This window comes from Trifolium pratense, linkage group LG4 (assembly GCF_020283565.1).
Source record: "Trifolium pratense cultivar HEN17-A07 linkage group LG4, ARS_RC_1.1, whole genome shotgun sequence".
Taxonomy (NCBI): Eukaryota; Viridiplantae; Streptophyta; class Magnoliopsida; order Fabales; family Fabaceae; genus Trifolium; species Trifolium pratense.
In genome coordinates this window covers 23920274-23947740 of record NC_060062.1, presented here as the reverse complement: position 1 = coordinate 23947740, position 27467 = coordinate 23920274, and the positions used below count along the sequence as shown (strand labels likewise).

Genomic DNA, 27467 nt, shown 5'->3' with positions numbered 1-27467 from the left:
GGTATAATGCAAGAGGAAAAGCTTAATTGTGTGGTTATGTTGAAATTAATTGTGTAACATAGAAGAATAGTTGTTTTTATTGGATGTCCATTAAACTCATAATATTTTATATATATGTTTTTTTATGTTATATATATACAATTTAAATAGAGAACATTTTTTTGTTAGGGACCATTTTTAATATTCGAACATGATCTCCAAATATATAGTCGGGGGTGATTCTGAATCTTCAAATGACATAATAGTTGAAATAGACAAAATTTAGCTAAAACATCTGCCACTTGATTCGCTCTTAAAAAGTGTGCGATAATTTAATTGAAGTCACTTTCACTGCGAGCTTTTTAAGCTCTGTTTGGGAAGACATAAAAGCTAGCTTATAGTTTATAAGTTAAAAGTTTTGTTTGGTAACAGATTTTCAAAAAAAAACTTATAGTTTATTTTACTAACCTATAGCTTATTTTTTAAACGTTATTTCAAGTTGTTTATGAGCTTATAGCGTATAACTTATCGTTTTTTTTTTCTTCTAATATTACCCCTCATCATCTTACTTGAAAAAAACTAAATATTAATTAAACATATATTTTTTATGTCATTTCATACTTATAAGTTAGTTAAAAACCGTTAATTTTACCAAACACTACAAATTCAATCAATTAGCTTATTCGCTATAAGTTAAAAACTAATATCCGCTATAAACTATCTTATCAACTATTCACTAATTTTTTTTAACAGAACCTTAATATCACTAATCAACTCAGGACAAAGATGAGATATGAGACACCCATCCTTAATACTCCCTCCGGTCCTTTTTATAAGGAACACTTAGAGCAAAAAATTTGGTCCTTTTTATAAGAAACTTTGACCAATTTTCAAATGTTTTAAATGTTCAATTTCACTTATGCCCTTATTTATTATGAGAGAGAATTTAAAAATAAGTAAATTAATTGAATAAAGAGTAATTAAATAAGGTTATATATGGAATAAATTTAAATTTATAAGAGTATTAAATAAAAATAATTATGTTAAATGTGATTTCTTGGTCTGTGTGATTTTTTCAAATTGTTCCTTATAAAAAGGACCGGAGGGAGTAAGATTATTCGTTGTTTTAGAATATATATTCAATCTAAATTATGGAACATGTAATATCCTTTACTCTTCACTAGTTGAATACCTTGAAAATTGCTCAAAGTTCTGCAATTGTGATAGAACAAGTTCCAATATTATGAGAAAAGTCGGCGACAAATTTTCCATCCAAAGTCATTAATTCTCCCTAATTTTAATCCAATTCTACTGAATACTGATAGAACAACATTCTTGTCATGTCATTCCTTTGGACCATAATTACTTATCTACATAGACAATTTTATGGTTTACAATCTTTGAGAAGAGAAACAAAAAAACGATAAAAGAGTGTTTAGAGGTTAAGCATGATGTGAGATTAATAGATCAAAAGATTTGGAGGATTTGTGAAATTTGGGGATTTTAGAGTTTGATATTTTAGATCTTTGAGAGAAATAAGGGATCAAATGAAGGAAAAGGGTTTTACAACTTAGAGACTTCATAAAAGAAAACAATTTAAAGGTTTCGGCAAAGAAATAAGTGATCGCATGAGAAGGATTTTGAGCGTAGGACTTGCAAAAATGAAATGTGCAACAAACAAAAACACGCGTTTATTTATTGCTCTATAAATCGCGTGAAGGCAGTGTCCTAGACTTCAATTTTTCATGCAACATTACATCAAAATGAAGCTTAAAAGAAATTATTAGCAATTATTTTCTTATTGGAATATGCTAACATGCGTCCTTAATTAGGATCCGTAATAATCAACTTAATAAAAAAATATATAGGACCCATGATAATCAACTTAATAAAAAATGTTTTTCTTAAAAGTTGTATATTCGATCTTTTAAAAATCAAATTATTGTATCAATAATTCTACTTTAAATTTCTTAACATGTCCACTTGATATACACACAAACAATTATGACCCCTTTCTTGTAATAGAGACCTGAGAAAGTTCTACTAACAAACACCAAAAATTTAAGAACCATTTATGGTAAACTTTTGACTATGATTGTTGCAATGGCACCAATTTAGAATTGTGTTTGGTTAAATCCCAAGTCTCCAATACCCATATGTTAGTGAAGAGTAGGTGACATACTCTCTATTGATGGACCACCACGTCCACCCTACAATACATTCCACTGCACCCTAACAAAATTGGTAATTAAAAATTACAATAATTGTCACTCACCAAAAATAGAACAAATATATATATTTATGACTTGACACAAAAATAAAAGATAAAGACAGTAGCTAAATGTCTCCCGTGAGCTTAGCTCAGTTGGTAGTAACATCGCACTATATATGCAGGAGCAGAAATGATGAGGGCACTCCACTTATTCACCTTTAAGGGAATTTTCTAGTCACTAGATTAATTAACAAAAAAAAATAGTTAAATTGTTGTTGTAGTCAATGATGAGGGCAGAAATGTCATTTTAAATAGTGTCAGAAGTTCTGGAGAAAAAATGATGATAGAGTATTGACGTATCAGTTTTGTGAAAAATCGTCGCCGTTAAAGTGAAGGATATGGGGTGTTGGATAGAAGACGCGTGTGTAAAGAACGATCCATATTGATTGAAGAAGTCTTTGGTGGGCCATTGCATTCTACTGTCGGCAATTTTGTTTTACTAGTCATTAATTTATTTAAAAGATACGATAGTACTATACTACTATACTAGCATGTATTTTTTGCATCATCATCAATAAAACATATGATGTAATATACCAAACAAAATACTTTCTTTTTATAAACAACATTTTAAAAAAATTACACAAATCAAAGAAACACATTGTACATTGTTATTTTTATTTAATATTTTAATAAATTTAAATGTATTTCATCTATACTCTTATTTAATTACTCTTAGTTTAATTAACTTACTTATTTTTAATATCTCCTATAATAAATAAGGGCATAAGTGAAATTGAACATTTAAAACATTTGAAAATTGGTCAAAGTTTCTTATAAAAAGGACAAAAAAAAATTTACTTTTGTTTCTTATAAAAAAGACCGAATGGAGTATTAAATGATAAATATTTCGGCGCACATATTATTTGAACATATACGAGTACCGAATAATTCATCTAAACAAATATGTGATCATTATGATGTATCTTATTTCTTTCACTCTCAAATATAAAAAAAAAAAAAAAATCAAAGAAAATTGATGTAGTTTGATTACCAAATTTATTATTTTTTTCAACTAATTTTATTTATATTTGATATCGAAGTACTAGTACTCAATAAGACAATAGAAGTTCAAGTTGATTTTCCAATGGTGGTGATAAAGAGGATTAAGTTTCTGTACACTGATCGTACGTTTCTGTATCTAGCAAATGTCAAGAAATCTATTGTACTATTAACTTTTGTGTCTCCTTCGGTTAACTAATATAAGACATTAAGATTCGATAGCGTAAGTGACCGTAAACCTAGCCCTATGTCTAGTAACTAACATTCACAGATAAATTTATTTCAGTTTCTTTTAAGTAAAAAGTCTATGTCTAGCACTTTTTAAATCAGATAATCAACTTCATAATTTTACGTCGGAAAAACATTAAGCACATAAATAAACCATCAATTTAATGAAATAGAGGTTATATATAACTAGTCAGATTAAGAGTTTATAAAAGATATAATACTAACTAAATTATATCCTAATAACAGAGAAAATTCGTTATACATAATAACCTTACAATAAAGAACTAGAATATATGAAAATACGATGAAGATGATTCATCTGCTCTCCCTAGATCACTCTATGCCTCTTAATGTTTATTTCATGTTTTATGGTGTTGAGAGAAATGGAATGGAATGTCTATGGTGTTCAGGGTCTGACACGGTCGCTAGGCGATCGCTTGGCCGCCTGGCAACCAAGGTTTTTCCAAAGGAGGAAAAAACCAGCTCATAGACAACTTTCCCTTTTACCTCTCTTGGTCGCTCGACGTACGAGCTGATTTGGTCACTAGGCGATGACCAACCATGATCTCCAAAACTAGGACTCTCTATTCTTGGTCACTTGATGGTCACTCGGCGACAGTGACAACATCTACTAGTTGTTGGATGATTGCTTAGCAACGGTGACAACATATGATTTTCTTTTATTTTCATTTCTTTTACAATTAAGCTCATAAAAAACCTACCAAAATGATAGAAAATAGGTAAAAAATAGTTAAAATGACTAATTTGACGGTAAAAACTAATATTTACAAATAGTTGGGGGGTTTTTACTACAAATTAATTATAAAACAAGTCGATTAATGCTTGAACTAGGCATGTAAAATCACTACTTTCTTGCACTTATCAGGTGACTTGATGCTTATCTAGTGGAGATCGTGGTGGTGTGTCGAGATGTAACTTATATCAAGAGATTTTTGGAGATGGACTTGAAAATGAAGGTTTTTCATTTTTAACTGTGAGACAAATAATTTGATGATTTTAATTTAATGATTTATGAGCATTATGTTTCAAGTTGGTTCATTTTTGGGCAAATAGTCATTTTGATCCATGAGAGTATAATTTGTTGTCACGTTGATCATTAAATTTATCGAAATTGCAAATATATTTGTATCGTCTTTTTCGGTAGTAATTTTATTGATTAATTTGACCCTCAAAAAATATATTTGAAGAATAAATTGACTATAGAAAAATTAATTTGATGACCAAAATAACTCATTTGGACAAAACCACAACAACAAGTGGCCACCAATCGATATGAAACGCACACAACATAAAAAAACTTGAAGCATTAGCTCTTTCGAGTAATCAACCAAGTCCAAAATCGAAAGATTTCAAAACCAAAACAACGATGAACCACTTTCAAGGGGACTTCCTCCCCCGTCTCTAACAACATCAATTTTTTTTGCTCTCCCGGTGAATACTAGCTCTATATGTAAACTTAATTTGAATTAATTATTAGTTCTGCTTTGTAAAATATGTACATTTTTAGATTTTTTTTGTTGACTAAATGTACATTTTTAGATCTTCATATATTATTTTTTTGCCAATTAGTTCAGTGATTAAAATTTCACATACTAGAATTCGAATTTTGACCTCTTGTATATTATATGCAATATAACTAAGTTATGTTCAAAGGGTCTAAATCTCCTTGTAATATATTAGATAGAAATGTACATCATTTCTCACGATCAAAATGCTATGGAGAAACATTTAACCACATCAAAATTAAGTTTGTGGACCTATGACCTACAAAGGAAATAACAAAGTATCAATATCATGAAAATTACATTTGTACCATAAACAACCATCTGGTTTGAACACTAGCCATACAAATCAACCATTTTTTCATTCAAATTTGGTCCCATATTCTTCCCCTTCTCTGCAATAACACTACGTCCCAAAAGGGGTAGCTTGTATACTATTTAATAAACATTGAATGATAATGATATACCTGATTTGGCATCCCACAATTGAAGACCGCCACCATGATGAGTAACAGTTATTGACTTTCACAACCACAATAGTTAATGACTACACCTGTAGCATTCCTATGGTATGGCCTAACTTTGGCTCAAGATACAATAACACCATACTATGATGGATATTTGTATAGCATTGTTAAATAGGCTTATATCTCATCTTAAAAGCTAGCTCAAAAAATGAGGGCGTCCAAATATATTTATACACTCAATAGTTCGGAAACCTGAATAATGTGAAGTTTCAAACAACTTCAACATTCACCCTCACTCCTAGCATGAGCCTGAGTCAAATTCTTACGTTGCAATTCTTAACTCGACTCTGATATCATGTTAAATGAGTTTTGATCTCATCTCAAAAGCTAGCTCAAAGAATAAGGATGCTCAAATACATTTATACATTCAATAACTTAGAAACCCGAACAATGTGAAATTTCAAACAACTTCAAAACGCAAGAGCGTGGCCACTATACATTACTTAAAGGATGCTTGTGTTATAATTTCTTAATATTTTGAAAACAACTACTAGTATACTATTTACTCATAAAAAATATAAAAAATAAAAACCCTACTAGTGTACTATTATTTATTTTTTGACAAAGTAAATATTAAGAAAAAGAAACATTACGTGAATCTTTTTATTTATAAAAAAAAAAGAAGCAAAATGCATTAAACAATCTCATGCACAAATTTTTACAAGAGAATGTCAAGAACACTCTCTTTTAAATATTTTTTAACACTCACTCTCTGCTTGTATGAAAATCATGTAGATCTTCTCACTTTAGATGAGATATATTTATTAGATTATTATTATATTTGATTAGTCATAATTGTATAGAAACCAAAGGGTGCGTTTGATCTGCTAGAAAATAAGGGACTGGACAGGACAAATCCTGTTGTACTGTGTTTGATTTTAAAACTGTTCCTGGTACTGGACAAACTGGGGGCCAAGGGACAGGACAAAACTTGAAATTCTTGTCCCCCACAGAACCACGGGACAACTTTTTGTCATCAGCACAAGTTGTCTAAAATACCAAAATAACCTTTTGTCCACCAAACATCGTACAACACAAAATTTGTTCAATACCTTAAACGTTTGTCTTGTACTGTTCTGTCCTGTACTGTCTGTACTGTTCTGTCTAGTATTTATATTTTGCAGATCAAACAGACCCTTTGTATATATCCCAACACAAAGTAATGGAAAGTGCAAGGCCAAATAATAGTCTAGTAATATTTTTAGAGTAAAAGATCGACATTAATTTTAACGAATATTATAAAAAATATGATAAATAAATATTCCTAACACTCTTCCTTATACACTTTCATCTTAAGTTTTTCACAAAACTAATCATATGTTTCACGTTCATTGCATTTGCTTGATTTTCTATTTCGTCGGTGATTCTACTCATTTTCAAACTTATGCTTAGGTTGTTTTTTTTTAAAAAAATTATTTTTTATAAAAAAAAATTGTACATAGATTCCAATTTGCTCTCGATAGTTTTCTTAAAAAAGTAAATAAACTTGTGAATTTTTCAACCACTTTTTTGCCTTTATTTTTCCCTAGTGAGGCAAACAATAGTACAATACCAAACTGAAAGTTGACATTTAAGTGGAAAGCTGAATCAACAACTTGGTCAAAGCCAAAGCATTAGTTAATTAATCTGTGTGAAAAGGAAATATTATTCAATCTAATGGAAAGTAGCATCACTTATGACTCATACCAATGGAGTTATAGCAAAACCACAAAAACTATTTGGAATAACAAATGCTATCAGTGTCTTTCTCATGAGTTTAACTCAGCTGTTACAAACATTTTATTATATATATAGAGATTGGGATTAAAATCTCGGATCTACTTATTCATTTAAAGAGTTAAACTTCTACCACTGAACTACTTCAAAAAAAAAAAATATCAATGTGTGATATTATTGTGGGTTTAAGAAATTGAATCTTCTTTAAGTTTTTCATGGCTGTCATTTTTGGATTCAAAGGGGTTTGGTCGTTTGGGCATATCAAATGTTTGTTGTATATTCATTTTTTAACTACTGATTTTAGGAGAATGAACGATAAATCGGAGTTCGATTAGAAAGTAAATAAAACTTAGTGAAGAATATAATTGTATTTGAATTCTCTCGGAGGATACGATTTTAAGTGAAACTTTTTAATTACTTCAGGTCAATCACTTAATTTTAAATACTATTTTAATCATTAAATATGTTTTTTTTATTGTGAAATGCTAAATATATTTTTATTCGTTATATTGATAAGAAGAAGAGTGTAAGTATTTATCGATGTAAGTATTTAATGATAAAAATAGTATTTAATGAAGAGTTCACACTTTAACTTGCGAACTGTGTTTCAATTAAAATTATTTTATGGGAAATTAGGGAAGGGTGAAGAGGACAAAAAAATTTGATTTTTGTAAGATTCACATCCTAAAATGCGAACTCAGTTAGCAGTTTTTTATCCTAGAATGCGAACTTCCCCCCCCCCCCCCCCCCCCCCTGATTTTTGCTATTTACACACTCGTATTCTCTAAATAGTGGGGATAAATTTGGAATGTCAGGGGGTACGTGTGAGTTTCAGGGAGCGCGAAAAGTAAAACGCTTACCTTAATAGCCCAGTTGCAGCATGTGGCCTTCTCTCGTGTGGGTGGAGAGGAAAACCGAAACAGCCCAGCAGCTTGCTTGATTTGCAAATATTTTAACCACAGACCCCATAATTATACTCCTACCCTCTCTCAAAACATAAACTTCCCAAAAAACTCTTCATTCTAACATATTAAAATTATTATTTTTTCTTCTAAAAAAATGTATTGGGTGCATGAGGTCTAATTGTCTTGAGTTGCCTTTACAAAAAATCATGATCGCGTTCGGGACAGAGAAGTCCCTCCAATGTTTGATAGTATCATCCTTTGAGACATATTGAACTATTTTGTGTGAGGTAAATAACTCGGATTATTTACGTGTTTACAAGTCTATACTTTAATATATATTTGATATTTTAAAATACCAAAGCTTTTCTCTACAAACTTTTACAAAAACCAACCCACAAATACATTCATAAACATATTATGACTCATGTATATAACATTTTTATCTTTTGAGCTAAAATATTTACTTGATAATTATTGCAAGTATGTTGTATTACACAAACTGTACTTTATTTAAAGAATTTAACAACAAGATTAATAAGCACTAGTGTAGAAAAGAAGTGTATTACCATGATGTTCCTCGTTTGAGCGCTGTTGATGCTTTTGAAGGGATGTAAATGTAATTACTTTTATAAGTATTATAAGAATTCGGGTCTTTCCTGTCTCAAGAGCAACATTCCCTTACCCCAAATTTATATTTTTTTTAAAAAGTGTATTGCATACTCATATAATATTCACACGCCTATGTCATGAAATATATTCTCCTATAGTTATTCCACCTAATAGAATGAGTCTCCTTCTACTAACTTATGCTGGTGAAACTTTATTTTCTAGATAATTTGTTTGTTGTTTGTTTTTTATTTTCTTTCCCTCCTTGTACCAAGAAAAACCATGAAATATCTTCACATCCCAAATGCATATACTTTTTTGTTTTGGTTACATCTCAAATGCACATACAATAAAATGATACCATTAATCTCATGAGCAATGCTAGGGACACATCTTTAAACTTTTTTTAACACACCCTATAGTGTGAAGTCATGTCACCTTATTTTTTATTAATTTTGTTTGGTTACCGGATACAAATTTAACTCTTTTTCTTTTCTTTTTTTATTATTTGGAATTTAATCGTTTGTCTTCTAACTCATTCCTAACCAAAAGTTGTCTTTGTTAAACTCCCTTAGACCTTTCGATTCAATGTTCTCCGCTTCTGGGTATTTTGATTTTGATTTTGGATTTAGAGATAGAAGAATGATCGTACCCAATTTCCTCCCCTCATAGACTAAAAAGGCAGAATTTTTTTCTCTCTCTCTCCCTCTTTCTCTCTCTCTGTGGCAAAATTGAGATTAAAAAAGTGTTTTTAAGCTTAGAGAGCAGGGATCTATGGTGTAGGGATTTGGGGAGGTTGGTGAATTGTAATCTTTCAAAAATCAAAATCAGGTGTTGGTGATACAAAGAATCATGATGAGTATCTTGTGAACAATTTTATTAAGGGACTTAGAATTAGCAATGTATTGTGTGAATGAGTGAAATGCTTCCGTGTTTTAAAGATGAAACTTTTTTTGTAATGACTGTGAAGATGAACCTGAGATCTCACCGATCCGAAGTTGCTCTTGCTACCATATTATTATTACTCATACCGAGTCAAAAAAAATGAAAATAATCAATACTTATATGAAAAAAACCTTGCAAAAGAAAACGAACCACCTAGATCTAGGAGGATTCTCAATGACTATGGGAAGAAGATGCAACAGTTTAATTTTTTCAATAAAAAAAAGAAAAAGAAAAGAAAGTTTTTTTGTCTTTTTCAACCTACAGAACCGGTTATCAGGTAAAGGGGTGTGAAAAATGGGTGACGTGGATCTATATTATAGGGTGTGTTTAAAAGAGTGTGATATTAGCATTACTCTTAATCTCATTTATGCTAATTATTATAAATAGACAAATACTATTCTCTCTTTTATTTATACATTTATTTTTTAATAGATAAGTTCATTATTAATTAACTAATAATAATAATAATAATAATAATGCAACTTAGAGTTTATAGCTTATAATTGCTCAAAAAAATTTTATAACTAAGCTCATTTTAAAAGGAAAAAATAACCTATATTTGATAACTATTTTTGTTGGAAAGTTTCGAGGAGCTCAGGAGAAACAACAAGCCAATGTTCCAGAATTACAAGAGAGGGAGGCGTTACTTCTCTACCAAAAGCCTTAAGACATTAAGTTAATGCGTCATTTTTGTTATAAATCTAACATTTTTATTCATAGTCGATGTGAGACTCAACCACTCACACTCGAAAATACAACAATCTCCTTCCAAATATGAGTTCCCACATCCCATAACTTTGATACCATTTGTTGGAGAATTCATAGGAGCTGAGGAGAAACAACATGATAATGCTCCAAGGCCACAAAAAATAGAGACATCACTTCTCGATAAAAAACCTTAAGGTATTAAATTAATGATCACATTTTTTTATAAATCAAACATTCTTCTCACTCATAATTAATTTGAGACTTTTTTTTTTCATTTTTACAGACTTATAACTTATTATTCCATTCATTCATTTATTCACAGTTACTAACTTATATAACTTATCATTTTTACTAGCTTATTGCTTATATTTTTACTGGATTATAACTTATATTTTCATTCATTCATTCATTTGATTCATTTATTCATAGTACTACTAGTTCATAAGGCCAGCGTTTTGTGATGTGGCTTATAGCATCAAACATCAAGCATCACAATCACGTGGAATTATCTCACCCTCACAACATCACAGTTACTGGACCCACCTTCTTCCCCACTCTAAACTCTCTTCTTCTCATCACACAAACAAAACCAAAATCAATCACCACCACACGCATCAAAACCATTTCAATTTCTCTCTCTCTCTCAACAAAACCTCATCTTCATCAATGGAAGAACACTCCTTAGGACCTCTTGTACCTGCAGTAGTAAAACCTGAACCATCAAAACGCCATTCCACCGACACCACCACGACAACCGCCGTCGCCGGTGATACTTTTCCGATCAACACCATGTCGGAGCTAGATAAAGACTTTCTCTGTCCGATTTGTATGCAGATCATCAAAGACGCGTTCCTAACTGCTTGTGGTCATAGCTTCTGTTACATGTGTATCATTACTCATCTTCGTAACAAAAGTGATTGTCCTTGCTGTGGTCATTACCTCACGAATAGTAACTTGTTCCCTAACTTCTTGCTCGATAAGGTTCGCAATTCATAGTTCGTAGTTCGCAATTCGGAATTCGTCTAGTGATTTAGCAAGTTTAATTGATGTTTTAAGTTTTGAGATTAGATTAAGGTTTAAGAAACTAGATGTTTTATGAATGGATTAGGTTTCGAGATCTTTTCGTAACAACTTTTTGCGAATGTAACTGAATTAACTTGAGCATGATTTTTTTTTTTTGGTGAAGTGAGCATGAATTTTATCTTGAATTGATTTACTTCGAAATGCAGCTCATTGCTAAACGGTTTCTGTACAACATTTGTAGCTACTAAAAAAGACGTCGGATCGTCAAATATCGAAGACTGCTTCTCCTGTGGAGCATTTCCGCCAGGCGATACAAAAGGTTGGTTGTACTTTTGTACTTGTTTTGGATTGAAATTTGTTTGGCGGTGACCTATACTTTTGTTATGGTAGACCTCGGGTTAGTTAATAGTTCATTGTTGGCTGTTGCTACTACTTTTACTTCAAAAATATGAGTATTTAGTTTTGAGTTCAATGTGGAATACATGAGCTATGTAGCATCGACACTTCAGAGTCCAAGTCCTGTGTCAGACACGACACTGATGCATGCGGTTGCATTCAGTGACTTCCATTTTTCAAATTACTACTGGTATCCGTGTTAGTGCTTCATTGTACATGATACCTATATGTAGGGTTTTAACAAGGGGAGATTAAACAAAACTGGATAAACTTTTAACTGTTGTGATTCCTTTGTTTACCATGCTAATTTGCAATGAGAGGTATTTGTCGCAATAGTAGGCTGTTTTTCTTTTATTTTTCGTGACGAAGCAATAGTAGGCTGCTGATCGTGAATGTTTCATTAAATCATGAATATAATTCTACACGGAAGTTTGAAGTTTCAGAAAACATAACAAAAGAGAATGATGCTAATAGTTCCCCTGTTCTTGGCCTCTAATTAAAGTTTGTTGTACTCACCGACTGTGCATCTCATCAAGTTCCTTCATTCTCTGTTCTAATGGAAAGTGCATCTCTTAAATGTTAAAAATACCACAATTTCCATAATTTTTCCTTTACCATCTTTTATGATTGACAGAGACTATATAGGATCCAATCTAAAGGAAAAAAAATGTAAAATAAAAAAACAAAAAACTGTGCATAGTGGACAATGGATATAGTTATGGGGTGTTCCCCTGAATTGTGTGTGGGGGGTTCTTGGTGGCTGTGCTTGTGATTGTGAATCTGGTTGGGTTATTGGAGCAGAGCGTGCTCTACTATAACTGCGATTGCAAATGTAACCACTAACCAGACCACTTTTGCCCAACCGTGAGAAGAACACCAACGCGAGACCCATCATTCCGACAACTCCGTGTAGTTTTTTTAACGTAAATCTATCATTACTGTTCATTTTGATGCAATGCCCATCACTTATTCCCCTGATCTCTCACAATAACACAATCCTCTACTTGGTGCATCCCTTAATGTATATTGGAACATGAAATTACTTGGCAGAAGATGGAAGAGGAACAGAGGCCCACCAGAGCTGGTGTTTAACAAAATTAATGTTTTATAATTCTCACGTATTTATTATGTATAATGTATATGCAATTAGATCAAGGACCAAAAATATTAGTTTAACACTTGTCAGATTTCATTGTCTAATTTATTTTATGAAAGGGGTTTAATTTTATTGCTGATTACCTGTTTATTTGCTTTGTTGAATTCAGACAACATTTTCTCTGAAGATTACTCTATTGTTAGACTTACATATTTCTGTATTGTGTAATCTGTGGATCCTTGTTGATGCTTTAGTTTGTCTGTGATATCTATTTTATTTTTAAATTTTTTGAATCTTGAAACAGGGTTGTGAAGTGACAATGAAGGAGCTTGACACCCTTTTGTCACTCCTTTCTGAGAAGAAAAGAAAAATGGAACAAGAAGAAGCTGAGAGAAATATGCAAATATTGTTAGATTTTTTGCATTGTTTACGCAAGCAAAAAGTTGATGAGTTGAAGGAGGTATGCTGGATGCAATCTATCTATTTTATTTTTGACTAAATCATTTCTCAGCAACTAAGAGTCTATTTGGTTTTTGAAAAACATGTAAAAGTTTTTTGTAATTATTAATGAAAATAGGAATGAAAAAATAAAAACATTTCCGCAAGTTTATTCGTTACGTTTATTGCTACTTATAGCAACCAATTCGTCTTTCATCTGCAGGTGCAAACTGATCTCCAGTTCATAAAGGAGGACATTGGTGCTGTGGAGAAACATAGAATGGACTTATATCGTGCTCGGGACAGGTACTCTGTGAAATTGCGAATGCTTGATGATTCTGGTGGAAGAAAATCTTTGTATTCATCAATGGACAAGAACAGCAGTGGCCTTGCATCCAGTCCTTTAAATCTTCGAGGAGGGTTATCGTCAGGAAGCCATACTAAGAAAAATGATGGAAAGTCACAAATCAGCTCTCACGGGATTGGAATCCAGAGAAGAGATGCCATTAGTGGATCAGACTCACAGTATATAAATCAATCGGGACTTGCTCTAGTCAGAAAGAAGAGGGTGCATACACAGGTTATATTTGTTTAATTTTCTGTGCTTGAATTTATTTTATTTCTATGCGCATTGGTTTTTGAAATTTTAATGGCTGTTTAGAAAAGCTTTGTGCCAGCAAAATAGTGTTTCATGACATGACATACTTAGTATTTCTGGTGAAATATAAGATTTTAGCTTCTGATATTATCTGAATAGGACATGTGAAGGCTAAAATAAGTTTTTTTTTTTAAGGCTAAAATAAGTTAGTAGACATTAGAAATGGTAGAAAATATATATTTATTTTTTTTTTTTTTTAAGTTTATCTGTCATAACCTTTTGTTATAGAGAGAGGTAAAGGAATACTTAGAATAATAAAGTTATATCGATTATGTGAGTAATATTTCTGATGTTATTACATAAAATATAGTACTAATCCTTTTTTATACTAATACAGTACTCTTAGTCCTAATAAAATATGGGACAAAATAATGAAAAAAGAAAAGAAATATGGAAGCCGATTCTAAAAGATAAACCAAGATACTCTTAACATAATAATGTGTATAGATATTTTTAATTTATTCTAACATCCTTAAAGATATGTTAGGGTAGATACTGGGGATGATTTGTACACAAATGGGTGACAAGCACAATTTATGAAGCACATGCACAAACAGAGATACCAGACACTGACATGTCGACACCGATAATTTGAGAAAATAATATAATTCAATATAATCATGTGTCGGTGTTGGACATCGACGCGTGTCCGACACCAGGACATGGCTAATCCGAGAAGTGTACGTGCTTCATAGAGCACATTCATTATGGTGATACTATGATCTATTTCTTTGGAGTGTAACTTGATTATTTGTGGATGAAGGCCAGAAAAATATGCAATAGAATGATTTTGAATTGTGCAAGTATATTAAGAAGTCCAACCAGGAAGCAAATTTGGATTTTGGATACTTTAAATTTTAAGGAAATAAAGGGAGATTTCGAAAAATGAAGATCTAGGAATCACACTCTAAGATGAAAATGAAATTGCATTCTTATCAGATTGTTGACTAAAACAAGCTAAGCTATATGCATTATTATAGTAATTTATATTCGATCCATTACACCATTAGTCAGGCCCATTAGGTTTAGAATAGCCTATATAAACAGATTAGTGCTTGTACATGGAAAATGCTAAACAGTGCCCCCGTGGCACTGGTTAAGGGAGCAAAAATAGTAATTTGGCATTGGAGTTTGTGCAGTCAACTCCTCAAAAGTTTAAAATGTGTTATTTTCTATTCAAAACTTTCTTTTTTTGGTTTTCTTAACCAGTGTCCCGGGGGCACCAGTTAGCATGACCCTTGATTTATGGAATATATTTAAGGGCCATAGACTATAATTCAAAACCTTTGCAGACTTACTGCAATAAAATTTCTTCAAAATAACCATGAAACAAAAAGCATTTAAATTAACTTTGCATAGAAATGTAGCAGACACCATATTACTTATGAAGAGCAAATACCTGTCTCAAATTCAAAATTTGGTTCTGTTTTTATGTTTCTTATGTGTTCTTTATTGTCTGGCAACTTGAATTTCCCAAGCATTTTTGGTTTATGGTGCCTTTTATTGTTTCTATTACTGAATTTACATCTATATTCTTGGTTTATTCTCTCCCTCTATAAATCCCATCTGATTTCCTTCCCTTGGTCCAGTTCAATGACCTACAAGAATGTTATCTACAAAAGCGACGGCAGGCTGCAGATAAGCCACATGGCCAACAAGAAAGAGATACAAATCTCATAAGTCGAGAAGGTTATAGTGGTGGTCTTGATGATTTTCAGTCAGTCTTGACAACTTTCACACGCTACAGGTATTACTCTGTCTTTTTGTGTCATTTGAACTATCATTTCATATATTGTTGGAATAGGAGGGAAAAAGTTCATTTTCATGGAATCAAAGTAGTTAGGAATAGTTAGGGCATATAGTTAGTTAGAGGCAGATCAATTTGATAAATGTGGGAAATAGGGTTGTAGAAAGAATGTATTAAAAATTACATTTTGTATAAATTGAGCAAATGCCAAACAGGCTCACATTGCTTGGTATTCTCAGGCTAAGTCTAGTTTATAAACACCCACACTCCTCAATCCACGGAGGTGCCTTTCAATTCAGAATAAAACCTAAGGGCACACATAAACCCAAAACGGACAATACCTAGGATAGCGATGCAACAAACTTGTGGACAATACCTAAGCCACGCATGAGGGCTGACAGTCCGTTTAGCCCCTTATCATCGATTGGAGAGCTACTGTTCTGGTACACCAGAAAATAGCACATTGCATGGGAGTTGTGGCTATAGGTAGTTTATAAACGTGCACACTCCTCAACCCACTGATGCGCCTTTTAACTATAAAGACAACTGTGAGGGCTTACATAAGACCCGAAGCGAACAATATCTCAGAAAACTAGTGTAGCGAAATTGAGGTTGGAAAACTTAGTTACTTGGATAGAAAGTTAGGTTGAGATGTATATGATAGGACTCGATCTCGATTACGACTGAACATTGATCAATAAAATAAAATAGTAGAATATAGTAGTGAATAGAAATTCTTATTGCTGGAAATAGCTAGAGTTCATGTGGGATCTAGCTCACAATACAAACAGAAGACTAAAATGAAAGGAAATAAGCTGTAAATGATAAAGGAGGCACTTCGAGAGGCCTTAGCTCTCCTAGGGTAAAATTCACCACTCAAATCATGCATAAAAAACAATGGCAGGGAACATTCTGCTATTTAATCAATCAGATCCCGATCTACTTTCTCTCCCCTCGCTGAATAAGGAAACAATCCTATAAGGGAATGATTAGCTGTATCCTTTTGCCCACGTTTCCTTTTATAAATCTGTCATTACTATCAATACCTCCCCCTTCAAAATTCTCCTTGACCTCAAGGAGGAATCTGGGAAACTCTTTTCTCATCTTGTCGGCTATCTCCCAAGAGTTTTCAAATTCAGGCAATCCTTCCATTTGACTAAAACTTCCACTTCTCCTTGGTCGTTCCTTCGAGTATCTAACGCTTCTTTAGGTTCTGGTTCCAGCTGCGACTCTTCATTCAAACCAGTTGGTAAAGGTTGGAAATGATTCCTTCTTCCGTAGACCCAATTAAGCAAACAATATATTGAAAGATAATTTCTCCAATAGCATTCACAATCACAAGCAACTTTAGCCATAAAAACATTGAATTTTCCTAGGTCCCATGGTATTATCCTCACTGATGAATTTAATACCACCATTTTCACAATGGCTAAATGAAACAACCCCTCTAGGTAGCAAACACTGAGATTCCAAGTAAACATTAAGAATGTTGTCAGAAATTTGTCACTTGTAGTGGATTTCATGAACATGGCATCAACAGCTTGCAAGAAATCAAGGAATTTAAGCACAAACTTATCCTTCCAAATTATGATTGAAGCTAGTGATCTTGGTACCTCCTTTGAAACCATGACTTGGGTAGTGTTCTTTGAAGATTTAAATATTGAACTGAATATTATTATTTACAGAATTTTCTGGAGACAACTCTGATTGCAAAAGTTGACCCCTGCTTGGAATTCAAAGGTAGTGATCAACATGTCCCCTAACCCTCCAATTATCTTTGAGAACTTATAGTTTTCATGCTTTGAGAGCCTTAAAATATAACAAAGAACAAGTGCATATGCAATGCAGAAAGGCCACTGATCTATTCCATATTCACTTCCCAAAATTGGTTCCTTCCCAGGGTCCCACTGTTGAAAACTTGTCGAGTCAGCTTCAAACAATCGAATCTGTAGGACAACTTCACTCACTCTGTCTCTAGGTGACAACCTGCAGTTGCTCTCTTTCAAAATCACTGAAGCTCGGACATAATCAATCATAGGTCCAGCTAAGAAAATAAAAACCTCCATTGAAGTATCTAAAGGATCAAGGGCATATGCTATAGGCTTTTCCAGCAACATAAGAAAACCACTTTCTATATCTTCCATGTAACAGTTCATTGTATGAATGAATAAGTGTACTGATATTGTTCCTTCCATTCAAAACAAGAATGATGAACTTCAAAAATTTGGTAGTATTCCTAGGATCCACAAATTCTTTAAGACTTCGAATGAATTCAAGCAAGTTATCAAAGATAAATTGTTCATGGAGCATAACTTCAACCTCCTTTGTGTACCCTCTTACCAGATCATCGTCTACTTGGATAGTTAGCATAACCATGTATTCATACATTCTCTCAGCATAGTGAGCATTCCCATGTAATTTTCCCCCACCTTGCAGCACAAAATAATCATCATTTGGTGATAAAAGATGAGTCAAAATTGTCCAACACAAAGTCATACCATCACAAAACCTTTTCTCCTGAACACTAATTATATGATAACATTGGACTAGGTCCATGAGATCAAGAGTTTGACCCAACTCACCTAAAACGAAGCACTGACATGTTTCCATCACCTTCCGATTCATATAATCAACCGTACCCACCTCCTCCTTTTTCATAATCCAATTGTTATCATTAAATTGAACTGAGCCCAATAACTCTATTCCTGCCCACGCTTGCTCTTTTCTTCCTTGAATATCGGTGTTTGCAGAGATTCGTTCATGCAAATCAGAATTGGGCGGTTTGGCCGGCGAATCTCGCCGTACTAGCGTCGCCGTAGATCGAGCGGCATTCTGCGATGGTGCTCGAGGCTGCAAAGCTGGTCTAGGTACACAATTGTTCTCCGCCACCGTACTTAGCACCCTCATCTTCTCAGTCTCAACCTTAACTGTAGTTTCAGACAACTTCATCACTACTGTTTCAGGCTGAAACTCAGATTTGTTCAGGTGAGTTCGTTCTTTGACACCGTAGAAACTTTGATTGTTACCATCATCAGTTTGTTGTGGTTGAGATCGTGAGTTGCACGACCACGTGCTATTATCGCTCCATTCGTCCTCTTCGCCGTAGTGGTGTACTCTTCTCCGTGGTCAACCCCGAGGACGGTTATGACGAGGAAATTCCTCCTGAACCAACAGTCTAATCTGCTCCAACGTGACCTGAGGCCGTGCTTGTTGCTCTAGAACCAACTGACGAAGCTGCTCAGCTGCAACTTCAGCTTTGCTCATCCTCTGTTCTAATGCATCAACACGTTTCTCTATTTGATGGTTGGATTTTGGATTGTAACCAAGGCTCTGGATACCAATTGATAGGACTCGATCTCGATTACGACTGAACATTGATCAATAAAATAAAATAGTAGAATATAGTAGTGAATAGAAATTCTTATTGCTGGAAATAGCTAGAGTTCATGTGGGATCTAGCTCACAATACAAACAGAAGACTAAAATGAAAGGAAATAAGCTGTAAATGATAAAGGAGACACTTCGAGAGGCCTTAGCTCTCCTAGGGTAAAGTTCACCACTCAAATCATGCATAAAAAACAATGGCAGGGAACATTCTGCTATTTAATCAATCAGATCCCAATCTACTTTCTCTTCCCTCGCTGAATAAGGAAACAATCCTATAAGGGAATGATTAGCTGTATCCTTTTGCCCACGTTTCCTTTTATAAATCTGTCATAACTATCAGTATATAAAGAAAAAGGAGTAGATGGAAGGCACCCAATGAATTTTAGATAACTGGGATCTGAAGACAGGGTGGTTGCAGACCCTCAAAGTTTTGCAAATTTGTAATTCAAATATTCAATAGGATTTCGCTATTTCTTTGTAATCAAATACCAATTTGGAGCAATTGAAATCAGTGTTGGAACTGGATATTGCAAAAATAAAAAGATCAACATCATAAAATGTGCATGAGAATGGTGGCCCACACAGTAACTGTGGAAAAGGTTGCAAGAGTATATATAAAAAAGGCAAGAGCAAAACATCGGAACTATCTCATAATCAAGTGTCAGTGTGTCACACTACCTTGCATATAAATAAACACTTTCTAAAGTTGATGTCTTTCTCTAATTCTGGAGAAACACCCACAATGTTTGTATCCATTAGTGAGAACTAAGAAATCATGCTGTTCATCAGAACCCAGAGGCAAAGAGACTGATTTTGTTTTAACTTTTCTACTCCTAATGTAGCCTCACTGTCTATCTTCAACTATATAAGTTTGACATTTGCTATCTTTTGACAGAAGCTCTAACTTTCTTTCTTTGTAATCTTTGACTAGTTTGCCTTTATTCTAGAGTACTATCCATTAAAGGTTAAATCACAAGTATTACATTTAATTTCATAATCTCCACTCTTACCATCTACTATTTTTATCTTTGTAACATTGAGGATTGGTGTCATCATCTTTTTCTTTGACTTGACTAGAACCAGAAACTCTCATCTCTACAACAATTTAATAAAAAAAAAAGGTGCAAAACCACACCTGCGACAACAAGCATCAAATTACAACAGAGATAAAAACGTCGATAAAATCGCAACTAAAATAAAAACAATGCCAAACCACAAATGAAAACTCATTGTATGTCTAATCATAGGTCAGGTAAAAGAAAGAATAATGATAGGTCTGAGAGATCACATGGAGGCGTCGTAAGAGTTCCAAGCGCTAACAAATCTAAATTTAAATGTGACCCATAAGATAAAAGCGTCTCAACAGAATCAGGAAGGGCCAATAAACAAAACCTCACTAGCGGCATGACAGATGGAGAGTAGTGAGGTGGTGTGCCCTCATGCACTTGAAGCTTTTGTATGGATGTGTGTTACTTCATGTGAAGCTCACGGGCGATAGTGCTTGAGGGAACAATCCATTGGTGGCCTTTGTACCAACTTGTTGTGGACTATGTCACTTTAGATACCCAACAAAAAATTAGAAGGGGTCTTCCTCCTTGACGGCGGACAATGACATCGATGGTCACAAAAGAATTTTGAATACAATTATTATAGTAGAGTCTGAAGCATTAGATTTGGCTGGCTGCTAACTAGTGGTGGGACAGGTCATGGAGGATAGTACAGCCCAAATATCTTGTTGAAGTTATACGATTTTAGATAAGGAAGAAGAGGGAAAGACTTTGAAATTGAATTGTTATAATGGTTTGATACAAAATATAATAAAATAATGACCCTTATTTATACTAAGACACCAATTCTTAATTAAATAGGGAAGCAAATATGGAAACTGATCTTAAGAGATAATCTATGCGATAATCTAAGATGTATTAAGTGAATCTATGTGATAATCTAAGATGCAAAGTCGTTATTATTATTCCTCTTACCTCTTTATCTTAAACCCTATAATTTCAATATGCTTTATGAAGGGAAAACCATTGGAGGATAGTTCTCCTTGTTATGTTCAATTTCAATCGGTCAATAAAATCATTTTTTTCCTTTCTCAATTTCCATTCGGGATTTCTAACAATTCATATTTTCCTGAGTTAGCAATATACAGTTATCTTCAACATTTTTGCTTTATTGAAACAGCCGATTGAGAGTCATTGCAGAAATAAGACATGGGGATATATTTCATTCAGCCAACATCGTTTCAAGGTGAGTTATTTTATGAAATTGCGCATTGAACTATTGGTATTCATCTGGTTTCAAGGTGGAGGAGTCAGACACTGGGTTGATGAAATGAATTGTGTGGTCACATTCATATTTTTACTCAAGTACTTAATTGTCAATGAATACTAGTTTCACTGAATACACACACGGATTCACTATGTGTATTGCAGCATAGAGTTTGACCGTGATGACGATTTGTTTGCTACTGCTGGAGTTTCCCGGCGAATTAAAGTTTTTGATTTTTCTGCGGTAAGATGGATGACATTTACTTTAAAATTTTAATATTTTTATTTTTTATTTTTTTTTATTTTGATTTTAATATCATTTTTACTTCCTTCTCTTTTGATGGGTGAGTAACATTTGTGTAATTGTGCTTATATATAGATTATTTGATAAATTTGATAAATGCTTATGCTTCAATGAGATAGATCCACTTATAAACATTACATTACTTTGTCATTTGAAAATTGAAACGCGAAAATTGTGTTTATGTCTTTAATTATAGACATTAAATAGATGGGATCCTATCAAATGTTGTGGATGTTTATGAATAGAGATAGACACAATTTTTACATCAAGAGAATTCCTAATATAATAGAATCCATTCCATGATTCAACTTTTCCTTTGGTGGCAGTGGGGACTGTTCTTATCACTTGATTGGTATAAAATATATCACTTTTTTTTATGAATTATGAATTAATTTTTTTATAAGTGCTTACTTTCATCCTAACTTAACCAATATATCATCTTTAATTAAGCTACCAAAATTGGATTCTCAACATTTGCCTGAACATTAGTAATCCTTCAAGAGACAAATGAACTATAGGATAAAATTGAAGAGTTAGAAAGATTCACTTGCTTTAAAAAAAAGCATGTAATATTTGATTTACTTCCATTCCATCTGCGTGGAATTATTTAATAATAAGTGGACCTATATAAACAAAGGAAGCAGTTGTATCACTACATAATATTTGGTTGAATGGTTGGTTGTAATACCTTAACCTAGTAATAAGGGTTTCTGATGGAGTCTAACGCTGAAAATGATGCAATGCTGGGTTAGGGGTTGGGAGAAGTGGATGCAATTGCTGTATTGCTTTAAGTAACTGAGAGATGCACGGCCTCTCCCTAGTTATCGTTCTAATTCTCACCAATTGACTGACCTATGTCTCAACCCCCTCTCGTTTATAGGCAACATGCCTTATTTGTTTCTTCCAACTATCTTAACATAACTAAGTTTCTTAACTAACAGACCTATGAGAGGATTTTGGTCAACATGTGGTTACGTGGACAGGGGGGAAATCCTCTCTGTAGATGCTCCAAGCTCTGCAAATCACTGTAAATATTCCTTGAGTATTTAATAATACACTAACTGGTGTTCTTCTAGTTTATTCTTTTGGAATTATATTTTTCTAGTTATCTAGTTCCCTACCAGCCTCACTCTTGTAATGTTGCCGAAACTAATAAAAAAACGACCATTCCCTACTTTATTGCTTTTCAGGTTGTGAATGAACCTACAGATGCTCATTGTCCTGTTGTCGAGATGACCACACGTTCAAAACTTAGTTGCTTGAGTTGGAACAAATATGCTAAGAATCAAATAGCTAGTAGTGATTATGAAGGAATTGTGACCGTTTGGGACGTGGCCACTCGAAAGGTAATTCTGAACTCAAATGGACAGTTTTTCTTGTATTGTTTGGGGAGTTCAGATCTGCTCCAGTTTTCCAGTGCCTTTAACAGATGAGTGACACGTGTAAAAACAAATAATCAACGGTTAAGATTAGAAAAGGAAAAATTAAATTATAATTTAAGATTCCTTTTCTCATAGACGATAACCTCATTCTTCTTCTACCTTTCAATTTTAAGATTCCTCTCCATCTCCAAATCACATCTCTCTGTTACCTCTACATCTCACCTTCTCTCTTTCTTTTCTTCTTCCTTTCGTCGTCTTCCTTCACCACTCCGCACCATTGTGGTGCCTCCTCTATGCAGCCATTTTTTCCCCTTTTCAAGTTTGAAGATTGAAAATTGTTTGATTGAAAATGAAGATTGTTTGTTTGTAATCAGTTTTATGGTAATATTAGAATTTCAATTTTAGGGATGACAAGATTATGCAGTTTTAGGTTGTAACTGTAACTGGGAAAAACAAAAACAAGAAAGAGAAGAGATGGTGGAACAAAAAAAACAGAAAGAAAAAAAAAAGAACAAGAAGATGAAATAACATGTGTAACTTGATAAGAAGGTGGGAAACGGCGAGCCAGTACTCACCGTCGAAGCAGTGTTGTAGTGACATTGCTTTTGCCGTTTGGGTTCTTGTATTTACACTGTATTTTTTTATTAAATGATTAAAACTGAAACAACATTATTTCAAATCTGGACGGTTGATTATTTGTTTTTACACGTGCCACTCATCTGTTAAAGCACTGGAAAACTGGAGCATAAGTAGACTGGAGCAGATCTGAACTCCTGTTTGGGTATCTTATTTAACTGAAATTGTTTTAACTGTATATACTCGCTATGTTTTTCAGAGTTTTTTCTTATGACTATCGCTTTCCTTTGGCAGAGTTTAATGGAATATGAAGAGCATGAAAAGCGTGCATGGAGTGTTGATTTTTCCAGAACAGATCCCTCTATGCTTGTATCTGGTAGTGATGATTGTAAGGTATTCTACAACATTTATTCAAAAGTTTTTTGCAAATTTTACTGAAATGCGTCTGTACTTTCCTTCTGATATTTTTACTTCGAACATATGTAATGTATTTCTGAATCCTTATTGGATTAACTTTTTTTCTGTCTAATCCCCTAGTTCTAACTATTGATTTGAGAGTTTGCATTATTTACCTGCACAATTTCAAATTTCTTGGCATGGTAATTGTCCTTTCACTTGTTCCCAAATCGTACGATCTGAATGAATTCTGTTTAGAGCCTTCTACAATTTAAGCCAAGCCCCCGTTTTTAACAACTTTCACCATGCTTGATGTACCTCCTTTTCTTCGTCTTCTCATTTCCTCTTCCACCACTACATTTATTTTGCATTCTTCTGGATGCCATCATGTTTATGTTCATAATAAAGACAATTTAGCATTTCCAACAACTTGAAATGACATCGTAGATAAGGTGATCAAATAGTAACTTTTTCTAATTTTGTTTTATTTGTATTATTGGAAGTGATTAGTTAAATTAACTGTAATTTCTGTCTATTCTTTGAGCAGGTCAAAGTTTGGTGCACAAATCAAGAGGCCAGTGTTCTAAATATAGACATGAAAGCAAACATATGTTGTGTGAAGTATAATCCTGGATCTGGGAATTACATTGCAGTATGTTACTTTTCATTCAGTTAGTACTTAGTAGAAATATCTTGACTTAGTTCTCTTAAAATTTGATTCCATTTGTTTATTATCTTGTTGTAATTTATCAGTCATCTGTCAACTTGTGGCTTTGCTAGGCATTTCAAAGCAAAATGCTTTATATTATTATAACATTTTCTCAAGAATGGTTCTTCTGTAAGGATTCACCTTATATAGTTAAAATGAATGGTCCTATATATCCACATGATTGGCTTAATGTCTGATCATATGTGTCTGATCGTATATGTATTCTGTATAGTTTATTTCCTTCTCTGTAACAGTGTTATGCGTTCTTATCTTCCTTATCTGTTTTATGTTTAGCTTGCCTTATTCAGTCAATCATTTTTACAGGTTGGATCAGCAGACCATCACATTCATTATTATGATTTGAGAAATATTAGCCGACCGGTCCATGTTTTCAGTGGGCACAAGAAGGCTGTTTCATACGTGAAATTTTTGTCCAACGATGAACTTGCATCGGCATCAACAGATAGTACACTGCGATTATGGGATGTGAAGCAAAACATACCAGTGAGTAATCTTAACCAAAATAATTCATTGCTTAGGTTTGATTATAGTCCAAACTATCCTTCATTCATTTTGCATTTAGTTTGTATATTTCTGTTGGCTTTTGTTGCTTACTTTAATAACAGTCTCCCTGCTGGAATTTATGTCCCTTCCAATAATTTATGTCCTTTCCAATAACAGTCTTATTGCACTCATATCAATACGTATTTGTGTATGGCCTGCTTGTTGGTATCACTTTTTTATTCAATTTTTGGCTGAAACTTGTCAAATATGGTTTTGAAAACTATTAAAATTGGCAAAATTAGTTTGGAATTGTGTAATTTGGACTAAAGGCTGTCTAAAACTTTAGAATATTTAAATTTGGACAATTCTTGTACCTATTAAATTGTAATATTTTCCCCCATTTTCATTCAAATGTGTACAGGTTCGTACTTTCAGAGGACACGCAAATGAGAAAAACTTTGTTGGTCTTACAGTAAGCAGTGAATACATTGCATGTGGCAGTGAAACAAATGAAGTATTTGTCTACCACAAGGTTTGTGATTAATTATTCGGACTTTTTCCCTCGCATTTGTCTTGTTAATAATAACTAAAGAGTTGAATCACCCTTTGCAGGAAATCTCCAAGCCTTTGACTTGGCATAGATTTGGTTCCCCTGACATGGATGATGGGGAGGATGAGGCTGGATCTTACTTCATCAGTGCTGTATGCTGGAAGAGTGATCGCCCCACCATACTAACTGCAAATAGTCAAGGCACCATCAAAGTACTGGTGCTTGCTGCATAAACACGGAAAAATGAACAGAAAGCTCAGTTGGTATTATTTTTTCCCATGTTGCACCATTAAAATTGTACATAGTATTTAAGTGTATATGGTAGGTTTTAGGGATCTTAATGAGGTATATTAGGTGAGGACTCTGATAAACCAATTAAGAAACTGAACTTTTGCCAATTAAGGACTTCATATTAAAATAAATTAGTTTAGGGCAAAGCCAAAACGTACTAAAGGTTGGAAAGTAGGGATCAATTGGCGTTGGAGAGAGGTGAAGTGAGAAAGGAAAGGAAGCGGTGGTGGTTTGGGAGATGGTGGAACTATAAGAAAGACAAGGAAGAGGTGTAGAGGACGTCCGGAGAAAAAGCTTGTGGAGGATCGGAGAAACCGGAGAAACCGGAGATCAAGGGACCAATAAATATGTAATGTAGTTTTTGTTTAGGTGCCATAATTTGTAATAGCAGATAATTTTCGTGTAGGTGTGTTTATTATAAGGTAAGGTTTCGTAGGAAACTGTTTTCCCTCGTCTGTTTCTCTTTTTCCTATAGAAACTCATGTTCTCTTTTGAAGAATTTCTTAACAATTTTTCATCAAGGTTTCCAATCTTTTCAATATTGCATATATACTATATGTATGTATGAAAAGAGAATTGCTATATATCACGACAAGATTTTCACGAAATTATATCACGAACGCGCTGTTTATTTATGTACTGTATTTTATTTTATTTCATTGAAATTGTTACTTTATCGAAGGAAAATATATTGGGCAATTGCAACCATTTGCCGCTCCACTTTACTTTTGCTTTTGCCGACTAATCCATACAACCATGAAACATGGCAAAACACATATCATGATACCACCCTAATAATCTCACATCACTGACATATACTGATTGAGAGATATCAAATTGAGAAACAAACTAAACGAAAACAAATCAAGGGGGGAAAAGGTTTCTTCAACAAAAATTGAATGTAAAAGAAAATGGAAGAAACTAAAGGCAGTGAAGGAGCAAATTCATCTGTTCCAATGGTCAAAAGAATCAGTCATCTTCATGAAAATTAGTAGAAATCAAGAAAAACTAATGAATCTTATACATATGAAAGAAATCAATTCAGAGAAATTTGAACGAGTAATTAAGTTGCACAATCAAGAACAAAGACAAGAAATTTTGAGAGGGGAAAAATCATGAAGTGAAAAGGGAATTGGAAATTTCAACAAAAGAAAAAAGGAATTAAAAAGTTTTTGGTTTTTAACGGTGAAAGGAAAGGAATTGAAAAGTTGAAAGTCAAAAGAGTGGATACAACGGTACACAAACTGTCGCCATGTCACTCGTGAAATCCTCGTGATATATATTTCGCTACATTTTAAGTCAAAAAAACATATTTCGCTACATTTA

General features: G+C 33.3%; 1 protein-coding gene across 1 annotated transcript; it reads left to right on the top strand.

Moving 5' to 3' along the window:
* Nucleotides 1-10776: 10776 nt before the first annotated feature.
* Nucleotides 10777-26671, top strand: LOC123920800 (E3 ubiquitin-protein ligase COP1). The gene is made up of 13 exons (XM_045973120.1): nt 10777-11392; nt 11676-11753; nt 13231-13386; nt 13588-13944; nt 15612-15769; nt 21344-21409; nt 21595-21673; nt 22924-23079; nt 23986-24084; nt 24635-24739; nt 25121-25300; nt 25722-25832; nt 25913-26671. The coding sequence occupies exons 1-13, from the start codon at nt 11078-11080 to the stop codon at nt 26081-26083; spliced, it is 2031 nt and encodes a 676-aa protein (XP_045829076.1). The 5' UTR covers nt 10777-11077; the 3' UTR covers nt 26084-26671.
* Nucleotides 26672-27467: the final 796 nt, after the last annotated feature.

Excerpts from the sequence above, each read along its gene's own strand:
- LOC123920800 (XM_045973120.1), top strand. The coding sequence starts at position 11,078 with ATGGAAGAACACTCCTTAGGACCTCTTGTACCTGCAGTAGTAAAACCT. Across the intron at positions 23,080-23,985 it reads GGGACGTGGCCACTCGAAAG|AGTTTAATGGAATATGAAGA; the intron begins GTAATTCTGAAC and ends TTCCTTTGGCAG. Across the intron at positions 25,833-25,912 it reads AAGTATTTGTCTACCACAAG|GAAATCTCCAAGCCTTTGAC; the intron begins GTTTGTGATTAA and ends CACCCTTTGCAG.